Below are 13,304 nucleotides of genomic sequence, written 5' to 3' on the forward strand. Positions count from 1 at the left end.
CTACTGTCTTCTCAATGGGGACCATCCCATCAGGAGACTTGCTGGTTGTTATTGTAGAAGTGATCCTACTTAGTGGTCACTAGCTGAAGTCATCAGGAGTGTTCAGGCATAGCTCCCTGCCATTCCCAACCCACCCCAGTAGCCACAGGGAAGAGGTAGCACTAGGGATTAGGGATGTCTTATACAAGGCGACAAGCACATTTTTAGATGGATTTTTTTTCCCTGTGGCAAGACATCCCCCATGGGTTCCAGTCTTTCTCAGCCTGTGCACCTAACACCTGCAGAAGGGCTTTATGAGAGAATGGTGTCCTCTCTAATGTTTCCCTGCCAAACCTCATTCCCACTACCTCATCCACCCACAGTCCAGAGACTCTGCCTCTCTTCTAACAAGTGTGTATGACTCACCCAGAGCCCCAGCTAAGAAACACAGAGACAAGTCCACCACATACACGATGACTTCTCGGTTCTGGGAGAAATGTCACTTCTGTTTCAGGTTCTCGAATGGCAAGGCTCAAGTGAGCAGCCATACAAACACAGGTTTGGTGCTCTTGGCACTTGTTACCCAAGGCTAGCTCAATCACACCCGTCCAACCTGTATTCGACTCCTGATTCTGTGGAGCCATGCTTCCTACAAAATGGACATCTTTGCTACCTATGGGAGCTCTCTGAGACATGTGAGGCCATGTGTCTGCAAGGTTTGCACTGGAAAAAAGTCAGGCAGCTTCTCCAAGCTGCAGATTGAGATGAACAAGCTAAGCAGGTAACAAACCACCACACTGAACACAGAGGAGCCCGGAGCCTGGACTCAGAGGAGCCTGGAGCCTGGGCTTGCTGCTTGGAGCTACACAGGTGCAAAGATGGCCCTCGTGAGGTGGGGCGACCTTTCAAAGATCTCGAATGCACTTGCCAAGCACACCCGGGTGACCTCCCAACCCCAGATGCAATGCACTCCCAGACCTCACGTTCTCCTGGATACGCTGGGACAGTCAAGGGTACAGACTACATTTCCAAGGTAAGGAAACACAGCCACCACCTACTGGAAGCCCATACTCTGTAAATGAGATAGGAACTTCAGGGTCAAAGATGAATAGCTCCACCCTAACAAAAGTTCTAAAGTTTTAAGAATATAAGTGACACCTGACTTACAGTTTGTCTTTAACTGTATGACAAGAACCGTATGGTCCCGCCTAATGGGAGAAAATGAAGGCAGACACTAGATTCGCTCATCTTACCTCCTTTTTATTACAACATCGAGGGAAATCGTTGCAGAGGAATTGTAATGGAGACAAACAGATTAAGCTGCTCACAATTTTATTGTGGACACCTGCCTAGAGGGGCATAAATACTATGGGTTTCTGTTCATGCATTTCAGGTTTGCAGCGGGGTGTGTACTGGGTGTGGATGACTTCGCTCTAGGGTATTGTTCTTCTCATTTCTGGATGGACTTCTGGTTGAACTTGGTGTCTTCGGGTGGACCAGGAAGCAGCTTCCCCACTAGGACTGTGATCCTGCCTTTTTCTTCTGGAATTTTCTGAACTGAGACTGAATGGCCACAGCTGCACGCTCTGTCTCTGGTGCATCCATGTCGATATCAAATTCTTCTTGGACCTTCTTCTGCCCATCTGTAGCAAAAACAACAACAACAACAACAAAACAGAAATATAATAAGGTGACCACCTGAAAAATGGAAGAGCAGGGCCAGCCTGGATGCATGAGGCTAGGCGGCCACCCCGGTATGTGCTCAGGTACTCATTCACCCACCCCAACAGAAGCCTCATTTGTAAAGCAAAATCCAAGGGAGCATGGTAGAAAGTTCCAGACGTTCAGAATCTACAGCTTTCTAGCTATCTGAACTTTACCATGAGCAGGATGATGGAAGTCACAGATAGTCCATGATGCTAGCTGATGGTCACTGTGTTCAGAGCTGACCGGGAAATACTTTGGACATATGTGTTTTGTTGCTAACAAGAGTTGCTCATTGTTTTCCAGGCCCTGGGTTATTTTTATAACCAAATGACACTATTTTACCATCACCCTAAGATCGCACTTCCATAAGTGATACATTGTAATACTAAAAAGCAAACAGAGTGGTGGGTCTACTTAGGCAGGGAGGCCAACTCACACCAACATGGGTGCTGAAGGCCAGTAACAAGCCAGCACCAAGTGAGGACTCAAGGTAATTGGGCCTTTGTACTAGGTGCTTCTGAGCTGTGGTCAAAAAGTAAGTAAGCAAAGTCCTCCAGTCAGAGAATGGACATCTTTTTACATCCTCCAACCCAGTGAAGGCTGAATACTGGAGTCACAAGAAGAATCATTTGTCTCTTTTGAATGCAGACACAGGCACCCCAGCCCTGACTCAGGGTGACTTCTTGTGCAGTTGAATGGAAGGTACCCATAGGGGCAAACCTGATCATTTGTTAAGCCCAGGGAGAAGCCAGGTTGCCGCCCTTGAATAGCATGCCACTGTGTAGAGGCTAGCTAGATAAAACAGAGTGGGGAGGGAGGAGGTGATAGAGATAATAGATGATAAAGATAATAGATAAATAATAGATGCATGGAAGATAGATAAGATAGACTATTGATAGAAAGATGATACTAGATAGGTGAAAGAGATGATAGATGACTGATAGAAAAGTAGATAGATAGTAGGTAGATAGACAATAGATAGAGTGATAGTAGACAGTAGGAAGATGATAGATAAATATTAGTCATAAACAGATAGTAATATATAGTTGATAGATGATAGGTAGATCAATACATACATACATACATACATACATCATACATACATACACAGGATGGTAGTAGACATGTGTAGGTGATGGTAGAAGGCAGAGAGATGATAATGATAGATTAATAGATCGATGATGATTGATGATGAAGATAGTAGAAAGATGATACTAGTGGGTGGGTGGGTGGATGGTGGATGGTGGATAGATAGATAGACAGATAGGTGGGTGGATGGTGGATGGTGGATAGATGGATGGATGGATGGATTGATTGACAGATGGAAGACAGACAGACAGATGCAGACAGACACACGGTAAGTGGTAAATGGATAATAGGTGACAGGCATGCAGAAGGACCCCTACATATTTCAGGAGCCTCCAGCGAGGCATTTCCACTGCAGATCCTCTTGGCTTTTTTAGAGACTGAGCAAGTTCTGGCTGGATCGTGCCAGGCACTTCTCCATTCCTCCTCTGGCAGTGAGCACTTTGCCTGTGGCCGTGTGAGCCTTGTTAGTGTGGTGGGTTATGACCTGAATCACTTTTCTTTCTAAGTCATTTCCATGGCTGCAGGGGCTGAGACTTGGAGTGCAGGGAATACTGAAGGCATCCTCCATGATCCCTGGGACCCAATAGAGAGAGAGGATGATCCAATGCTTACAGCTACATTCCTCCAGGCCAAGTAGCCCTTTGCTTATTGATCTATACAGCGATGGGTGCCACGGGGCCACAGGAAAGGATAGAAATCGCCTGCAACCTAAGTAGATGCTGAGAAATGAGAAGTTAATGTCATCCCACCCACTGGCCTGGAACTAAAAGGCAAGAACCCAGCAGATATACAGTGACCCTAGCTCTGTGCTAATGCCAACACTGTGTACGGCTCTATAGCTCTGTGAGTTCTCATTTGTCACTGGGGCTTTGTATTTCTGATCCTTCCCTCCCAGAGGAGACCCTGGATCCACTGTGAAGAGGGGACCATGGGGAAATTAGTTGCAATTCAAGTGATCTTGGGAGAGGTTTACACAGACCTAAAAAAATATGTTGCTGCAGCCCACACAGTTTTTGAAGGGCCTGATCTATCTTCTCCCTTTTGTAATAATGGGATAAAACAATAATTTTATGTTTCTGACAAGTGATAAATGAAGATGCAGGAAATTATGTATATTTAGGGAATCCGAGATGCAGTAGTAAAGACGGGTCATAAAAATCAATTTTACAATTACATCTTAAACTAATATCTTCCACCCAGAGGGATTTATTGATGCCACGCTCATCTGAGAAATATTACAACGCTTTACAAAGCAACTTCTGATATTTAAGAACTTGCCATTTTCTGTTTACTTCAGAGTCTTGCCTCCCTTCAGGGCAGTCTACATTGTCATAGAAGAAGCAATATCTCCATCTACCAAGCTGGCCAGGAATCAGAGTGGTAGAAAGAAGAGGAGGAAGACAGACAGCTCATCAAATCTAACAGCGGAGACGGTCCCATGGGGGCCTGGAAGCCAGGATTGGCCAGATCTGACCTTAGCTCAGCATCAGCAGTGGATGACTAGAGAGGAATCTGGGCAGCTTTGTAATCTCCCAAGGTCCTATTTGAATGTCCCTAGTGATGATGACAGTTGATGATGGAGGTGAGTCTGAAGAAGTCGGCCTCCTCCTTCACTCTAGAGCAGAGCTTAGGACTCGCTAATGGCATTTGCTGTTGATATTGTAGAAGCTCTCAGCATTGTAGATAAGAAGGCCAGAGACCCAAGGGTTTGTTTCTATAAATATATTATACCCATTGAAAATACACTACACTACCCATCACACACACACACACACACACACACACACACACACACACACACACACACACACACACACACAAACACACACACACAAACACAAACACACACACACACAAACACACACACAGAAACACACACACACACACACACACACACAAACACACACACATACACACATACACACACACATACACACACATACACACAGACACATACACACACATACACACACACACTCAAACACACACACACACAAACACACATACACACATACACACACATACACACACACACACATACATACACACATACACACACATACACACACACACACACACAAAGACCTAGACTGTGGTTCACTGTAGCCTTCATTATCCGTTAGTCTAATCTTTCTTTTCATTCCTGGTTTGTTCGCACTCCAAGTGTGAGCCTGGGAAGGAAGGGAGGGGCTCTGTCTACCTTGTTCTAGAAGCTCTCCTAGGGCCTGACACCGATTGGGTGTTCAATTAGCAGCTGCTGGTTGGGAACAGCTCTGTCAAGCCAGCACACACTTTTGTCTGAGGTCTAAGACACTGTCATGCCCTGTCATGCCCTCTTGGCCAGTGGGTCCTTGTTCTCAGTCCCTCCACCTGTACTAAGGATTCACAACAACTGTCTAAGGAAGCATGACTAGGAAGTGTGTAGCCACAGTCACACCCAGGCCAGCCAGGGGTGCTTGGTTCATGAATGACAGAAGGTGTGAGGATTGAGGCACAGCTCTAGGAGTACTGAGGAGAGCACATGGACTATGCCACCAGACAGGCATGGGATTGGTGAGGTAGGGCATGTGCAAACCCTGGGAATCCCAGAGATTTGAGACAGCAGGGAGTAGAGCAGCTCCCTCCCTGCCTCTGTCCCTGTTCTGGAACACTTAACCAGGACACGCAACTAAGGTGACCACCAGCAGTCAGTTGAGTAACACAGCACCTGGAACACCTCTTCCTGCTAATGAAGCACCTCAGTAGCCTTAGCCTTCAGCTAATGACCTTCCCTTCCTGGATAGTCTCGTGCCTTCCCATAAAATTATATAATCCCTGGTTCACATCCACACCCAATAAAGACATATGAACAAGCTAAGATCATCTCAGAGAAATGCTTCATTAAAGATAGCCATGAGGAACAAAGCTGTAACAGTAAGACTCCCAAAGAAGGCCTTCTCTCTTCTGCCTCTCCAGCCCTTAGAACTCGCTCTCAGCCAGACCAGGATCCTGTTCATCCCGGTCCTGCTCTTCCCTTCTGGCCTGGTGTACAGCAGCACTCCGACATCCGGTGGGAGACACAAACTGCAAACCCTAGACTTTGCCCTGTCCTCCCCAAGCTGGTGGTCCCCAGAGACCACCAGAGGAGAAGCAGAACACAGGATCATCCTCATTTTCTCATATTCATTCTCTCTCATCCTCCATTCTCTCTTCTCTCTCTCTCTCTCTCTCTCTCTCTCTCTCTCTCTCTCTCTCTCTCTCTCAAATCTCACAGCCCCACCACCTTTCCCATAGAGCAGCTTCCCAAAAAAAAAAAAAAAAAACAAAAACAAAAAAACCCTGCCTTTAAGAATCTAATCTGGTTTAAATTGGCTCATTTTAGTGGCAGACAAATAACCTATCAGTGTGCAGCTAACATAGTTCTGGGTTTTCTTTTTTAAATGTGGAAGTCAAATTCCTTCCTTCCCTAGTCCCCAGGTATGCATCTCAACACCTTACTGCAAGTCAAACTTCAATACGAACAGTAGTATCAGGTTATGTGTGGCCAGGGCTACCGAGGCCAGTAGAAGGGGCATAGGCAAGCATGAGGCACTTAAGCCCTGGGCTCTCTGCACATGCTGATCCATGGATGTGATTCACAGGTTACACCTGCCCTAATTCAGAGAAAGAATGACATGTACCATCATGGCTGCTTCATGATCAGTCTAGGCAGCTAAGTAAGCCTGGCTTGTTGCAGAAATGGTCCCAGCTGTGTGATTCAAGCCATGGAAAACGTATTGAAAACAGTCAGTAAGGACCAACCATTCATGCCACCCAGTGCTGGGCACAACTCACAGGTCATGGAATAGAGAGAGACTCACTTCTGCAGAAGGGCCCACCCCAGTCTCGGCAATTAGGAGGACCCTGAACACACGAGGGATCTCTATCTCTATCCCTGAGAGATAGGTGTGTCTGTACTACCAGTAGGTAAGCTGCCATTGCCCTTCTGCCCTTCCCACCTGGCGACACAACCCTTTCATCTCTGTGGATTGCCTCATAGAGATGTTTGAAGCCTTGTCTCTGGACTGAGTGGGCTCAATCTGACACTTCTGTTTAGGATTCTATTACCTGGACTGGAAAAACCTACATCAGCCACCTCCGATGGTGGCTTTTATCACTGTGAGCAAGCAGTATTTTTCCATAACACTTCAGCTCAGACGTTATTTGCATCTGCCCAGAGTTCTAGAAGTCTGTCGCTTCCTTCCGCACGGACAATAAAATGCTGAATCTGGTCACAGAGTGGTCAAGAGTAGGGATGAGTCCACGCTACTCAGCAGATTCTGTATAAAAGTTGGCAGCTCCTTTAGAGAACACAAACAACCCTGGCTTCCTGACCATTTGCTAAGCAAACAACAGCTCTCATATCCACAATGACACTTGGTGACGGTATGCCTGACCTTGTCACGGTAGTGTTCAGGTAACCCTGCCAAAAGACCTCATTTTAACCAAAGTCTATCCTTATTGAGCATGAAATAGATCTCTCCTCATGTGCTTCCCTGAGTCTTCTTGTACAGATCATTTGATTGGCAAAGGGAATCTTAGGTACAAAGTTAAGGAACTGCCAACTGAAGAAAACCCCAAAGGACCACCCAGGCCTCTGGTAGCATTATGAAAACACAGCTCGGTTTGCACGTTAATGGATTCCGACAGGTATCAAGTCTGGTGTGATGGAGGTCCTTAGGTTTGCCCACCTACTATCAATCAACAGGACTGAACAAGTGCCAGCCAGTCAGTCAGGTGAGGTCACTGTAGCAGAACACAGTGTAGACTGTGTTTCCTCTTGTCTGGAGGAATCTCAAACAGAGGTATCAATCAGCAAGGCTGGTTTCTCCTGAGTCCTCTCCGTCAGTCTTCAGATAGCTGCCTTCCCACTGTGCCCCTATGTGGTGAAGACCATCCCTGTGGCTGCAAACTCGGAGACTCCCTTCCTAACAGGACCTCACCTCAGCCTTACTGGATTACCGTTCACCCTGATGTCTTCCGTGAGTGTGCTAGCCATCTCTTTGAAAATGCCATTCCCACATGCAGTCACAGTTTTGAGGTACAAGAGATTAGTGTTTTAAATAGAATCATGGGAGAGAGTCGTAACCTAGGCTATGATGACCCTTCACGTAACTCTGGGCCTTTGTGGGATTTCTGGGCCACTTTGCTTGGTTTCTGAGTCTCTATGTGGTACGGAATGTTTGTTGTTCCCATGTTACAAAGGCCAGAAATAATGAGGTACCTCATCCAAGATCACCTGGTAAGTACTGGCCAGGGCCCGGTCTGCTGTGATGCTGCGCTATTTATGCTCCACAGATGTAAGCCGGAATGATGGACTCCTGTGTGCAGCAGTTAGCATAGCTCTGGGAGAAAGCAGACCTCAGTGCTCCCAGTCTAAACACCTGATTCGGTGAACTGGCATGTGAAAGCCCACCAGCTGACCAGGTTGGGTTCACCAGGACTTATTATCTCTAAGCAGTGGATCCACACTGAGCTATCCCTGTTCTGGGGGCTTGGGAATAGCAGAGAATACACTTAAGCTCCTGATTCCCAGAGGAGAGCAGAAAATGGATACATACACTCATTGAAAACTAGAACTTTAGAGAGTCCCAAACCAGAGCAAGATGTCAACGTGGACAGGAAAGAGTGAGAGGGAGGGAGGGAGGGAAGGAGGGAGGGAGGGAGGGAAAGGGAGAGGGAGGGAGGGAAGGAGGAAAGGGGGGAGAGAGAGAATGAATGAATGAATGAATGAATGAATGAATGAATGAATGAATGAATGAGAATGTTTCTGTGGCGGCTATCAAGTGAGCCACCAGAAGAGGCCAGTGTGAAAGGGACAGGTCCAACCCACCTCCCAAGGGACAGAAGAGACTCAAAAGTTCTCCAAGGCTTGGAAATGACAATTTGGTAAGCTGCATCCATCCCTGGAGTCACAGTCCAAGCAGCAGACCTCGAATAACTAACATTAATTCCTTAGAAATTAACAGCCGTGCAAAGTCACCCAGAGCGTGACAGAGCTATTCAGAGATCCCAGCCCAGCCCGAGAGAGGATGAAATGCAGCAGAATTCAAATGTATAAGATATGGAGCGTGTAGCTCGGTGGTGGAGCAAAGCTTACTTAGTATGTACAAGACCCTAGGTTTGATCCCTAGCGTGAGACAAAGACTCTGGAGTTTGTTTCCCTCCATGTATGATATTCATTGAAAACACACTGTATGTGCACATGCACAGGCACACACACACACACTCATGCACACATGCACATGCACACATACATGCATACACACACACGCACATCATATTTGACCCTGACCTTGAGAAAGGAACTCTTAAATACATTTGTTTCCAGACTTACGATAACGTGACATCCTTGTCTCATGGTACTAGCAATAAGTCATGAACACGGCTTTCAGCTTTAACACACCCTACAACTGCACACACCCCATGTAAGCACACACATGCAAAGGCCTCCATTTACATAATCACAGCTCTCCATAGTTTGAGCTTTATTTGACAGAAACTAATTACCTCCTAAGGCCTAATCCTGTAGATCAGAAACCGGTACATAACCAGTAAATTGGGATATAATTGTCCTGAGTGGGAGTTTCCCTTCGTTAGAAGTCGAAGCACATAGCGTACTATAAAAGGACTAAAATCTTAGCACTCCATAAGGAAATAACTGGAATTTAACTTAAGCACGCCCTGCAAGTGGGGTATGTGAATGCCAAGGTTTGCGGGATGTCCTACCGCCTTTCAAAGTATAACGTTAACTCTAAAAGAATTGCCCTGTGACTTGTGTTGCCCTTGATACAATTAAGCCAGTCCACACAAAGCGCTTGGGGGACCTGAGCTGAATCCACACCTCTCTCTTATGAGAGCCATAGGGAGCCAGCGTGGGCTGTTTCTGAGGACCCAAACCTTGCCCTTGGAATTATAACGGTCAAAGTGACAGGCAAAGAAAACACGCAGGAATTGAGAGATTTTTATTCCTTAAGCCTCAAAATGGATGAAGGTGTACTCAGACCATAAGGCAGCCAGTTTGGAGAAGACAAAGTCATCTTCTTCCCCAAACTAAAATTAATAATAAAAAGAACTTTATGCACATAAGCAGATTATACAGTGCTGACACTGAACACTGTGTTTTATGAAGTGCCCTTAAAAAAAAAAAAAAAAGACAAAGTGTTCTTAAAAACTGGAAACAGAGTACACAGAGGTCCAAAGTGTCCCCTGCTCAGCAAGGTGCTGCTGGGTGAGGAAGGGTCACTGGGAACTGAGCAGGAGGTGTGATCACAGCAAGCCACAGAGCTCCTGCTGGCTCCAGCGGCAGCCTCTGCAGCTACTGCACAGGGCAGCTGGTGTGAACAATTGCAATTTTCCGGGCCTCTGCAAAGAAGCAGGGATTAATGTGTGAGGTCAGGCACTAGCCACAGCATGCAAGTAGACTTCCTGCTTCGTGATGTCCCCTAAATCACACAAAAGCCTGGTCCCCTTTCCTACAAATCCCCCACTCACCGGGCTAGCCCCTTCTTTGGTTCACACAGCTTTTCCCAAGGGAGAGTAATTCTTTGTCCTAAAATAGAGGTACCCTGAGACCTGCCGTCCAGTGCTGTATGGCTTGGCTCTTGGAGGACAGAAAGCCTAATTTGGTCATCTGAAAAGGATGGTTTACTCTGTGCTTCCCGCAACCCAACCTTCGTCCCATCGCTAGTTCCGTGGAGCTGGGCTGGGCTTAAGTAAACCCTGCACACACCCCAGCTGTGAGTTCTTAACTAGTCAAGTATGTATAGACCTACAGGCACTGATTGTAAAGAGCCATCATAGGGCCAACGTCCCCCAAGTCCCTCCCCGCAAAGGCCAATCTATACATCACTCGAAAAATAGTTTTGTACTGGAAAGACAAAACTCATTTCTAGCCATGTTCATTTTCCAAATCTGTCACAGCTGAATAATACCAGGGGGAGTAGGGGGCTTAAGAAACAAACATTGATTGTCCCACAGTCATCCAACCCTTGGGGCTGGGAGCCAAGGTCAAGGTTCAAGCAAAATGGGTTTCCCCTGAGTGTCTTCTTGGCTTACAGATGCCCTGCCCCTTTTCCGGGTCCTAAAGGCCTTATGTCCAGACCTCCTCTTAAAAGTATACATCCCACCCAGCTTCATCTTGACTACTACTTTTAAAGAGCCTGTCCCCTAGACATCCACCCTCTGAGGGGACAGAGGTTAAAGCTCCTGCCTTTATATTTAGGGCTCAGTATTAGTCAAAAATCCTTCCTTTGTTAAGAGGAAATCAAAGACTACAGTCAGGCGTGCACAGAGAGACAGCTTAACTAGGAAGAGCAAGTCTCTGAGACTTTACTCTGTTCCCATCACGTCCCTCCCTATACTGGAAAATGACGCACACAGGAATCTAGGTTGGGGTCATATAGGGATAAGAACTGGGTGCACGCTGCTCTAACCAGGCGGTCTGGGTTACTACTGTTAGGGACCTGACAGCTGGCTAGCTGGCTGGCTCACCTGGCATGCACTGAGGAGGCTGAGCTAGAGGAATTAATTCCCAGCTGGACTCATGGGATTGGAACTCTGTCAACCATGTCGGCTCTAACCAATGTATGGACTGCTAGGATCCAAGACGGTAGGAGGGAGCCCTAGGTAAGACCCAAACATAGGAGGACCTCACCTCCATGCACACTAGGACCCTGGTGTAGGGGGTTCTCTGGAGCAGCACAGGGATGCCTCACTTACTGCCCTTTGCCTGGTGCCCTGTGTTAGGATGCTGGAATGACTCATCAGGGGACAATCTCCTCACTCGTCCTAGCAACGCCCAGCCTGGTTCTCTGCTGCTCTGAAGTCCTGTGAGGTATGTTTACCCTGTAACAAAGTATCCCTATGGGAAACTGCAATGCTGGCACCTGTGGCTTCTGCCCTTACCTCCTGAATCAGGGACAGGGGTAGAGAGGAACATTGTTACATAAAAAAAGCGATCTTATGCTTCTGCTGACAGGACAGCAAGGACTCTCCACCTTCTTTCTGAAGAACAGGTTGAAGGAAAGAATATGCCCGAACCTTCAGGGGTAGTAAGGACAGCACACTGAAGGTCTCCTTCCCTCTGGGCATGTAGAATGAGCTGAAGTTCCCTCTCTACAGTCAGTGGTTAACTGCTAAGATGGAGAACCATGAGGGAGGTGTGTCTTCCTCCCCTTCTTCACCCTCCATCAAAGAAAGAGTCTCTGACAAGTACCCTGCCCTGCACTGCTTTCCCCTTAAAACAGCAACTGGGACAAATGTGCTCAAGAAACTCCAGAGTCAGATGTGTGCTGCAATGTCTACTTGCTGCCTCTCTCCACCCTCTTCTTAGATAGAAAAGTCATCAAGTGAGCACATGCTTATCCTGAAGATAGCTGTCAGCTTCTCCACTGCTGGGTACGACTGCAGAACTAAGTTCTGGCTGCTACCATGCTAGCAGGAAAATTTCTCCTCCTAACCTTTCCCCCACATGCCCTGCTTTCTGCTGGCTGAACTATGTGTGCAATGGCCAATGCTTAGGCAGCCGTGTTGGACCATAGAGGGAAGAGTTCTTATCCAGAGGAAGGAAGAATGATTACTGGGACCCTCTGTGCTCCCTGGGAAGATACTGACCTCCAGAATCCTTTTGATGAGAGAAGACCAATCTTGCTTATTGTTTAAGCTGTTGTTATTAGGGTTTCAACTTCCATCCGCGACCCTCATCTGCTCACACATATGTCACAGCCAGTGCACACACAGAATTTAAGGTAACGGTGGCTATCCAAAGGCATTCTACTGCCTAGCACGGCATTAGTGGGTTAACATTTTATCCCCTTGACTTTTATTCTGCTGCACGCTTCTGTCAACTTTCTGATGTGGGTGGCCCTTTCTTCACAGTGTTTTATTCTATGGACCTCAGGTCCTGGGAGGCCTGGAGGTACAGGCCTTTGATGCCAGCTACACTGGAGGCTGAGGCTCAGTTCAAGACCAACCGAAGCAAGTTGGCTTTAAGACCTTGTCTCAAAATGAAAAGCTAACTTTAAAGGGGCTATGACTATATCTCAGGGGCAGCACACTTACCTGCCATGTATCAGGTTCTGGGTTCAACCCAGAGTGCTGGAGCATCTCCCATGATGCTCCATGAAACACTTCCTTTGCATCTGTACACTTTACCAGCTCCCCACTGCAGGCACCCCTGCTTTTTGTGATCTTTTCCCTTGCAGAGTATAGCATCCGCTTTCCATCTGTTGAAAAGGCATGGTTCTTCCAGGACTTGACAACACAAAACATGGACAGGGCCAGCAACTAGGACGGGGCTTTCCCTACCCTGTCACCAACTACCTTCTCTCTGCTTTAGGTCTGGTTTCTTTGGGGGAAGTGGGGAGGGGGTGAGAGGATCTGGTTTTAAATTCTTTCCACAGCTTTGGAATGACCAGTCTTTATTCTGTCTCTGACCTTGTCTGGGTCTCCCGGGCATGAACTGTTCTTTGTTACTTGAACTTCACCTGTGCCTTGAGCTTCCAAACATC

At 47.0% G+C, this 13,304-nt stretch overlaps 1 protein-coding gene across 1 annotated transcript in view; it reads right to left on the reverse strand.

Annotated features, from left to right (window-relative positions):
• Positions 1-1,221: 1,221 nt before the first annotated feature.
• Pcp4 (Purkinje cell protein 4) overlaps positions 1,222-13,304 on the reverse strand; it is a 59,488-nt gene continuing 47,405 nt past the window's right edge. Inside the window, exon 3 of the mRNA XM_032900362.1 lies at positions 1,222-1,622. Within this exon, the coding sequence (XP_032756253.1) occupies positions 1,495-1,622 (128 nt within the window). The 3' untranslated portion in view covers positions 1,222-1,494. The remainder of the gene's footprint in view (positions 1,623-13,304) is intronic.

Source organism: Rattus rattus, chromosome 4 (genome assembly GCF_011064425.1).
Source record: "Rattus rattus isolate New Zealand chromosome 4, Rrattus_CSIRO_v1, whole genome shotgun sequence".
Lineage (NCBI taxonomy): Eukaryota > Metazoa > Chordata > Mammalia > Rodentia > Muridae > Rattus > Rattus rattus.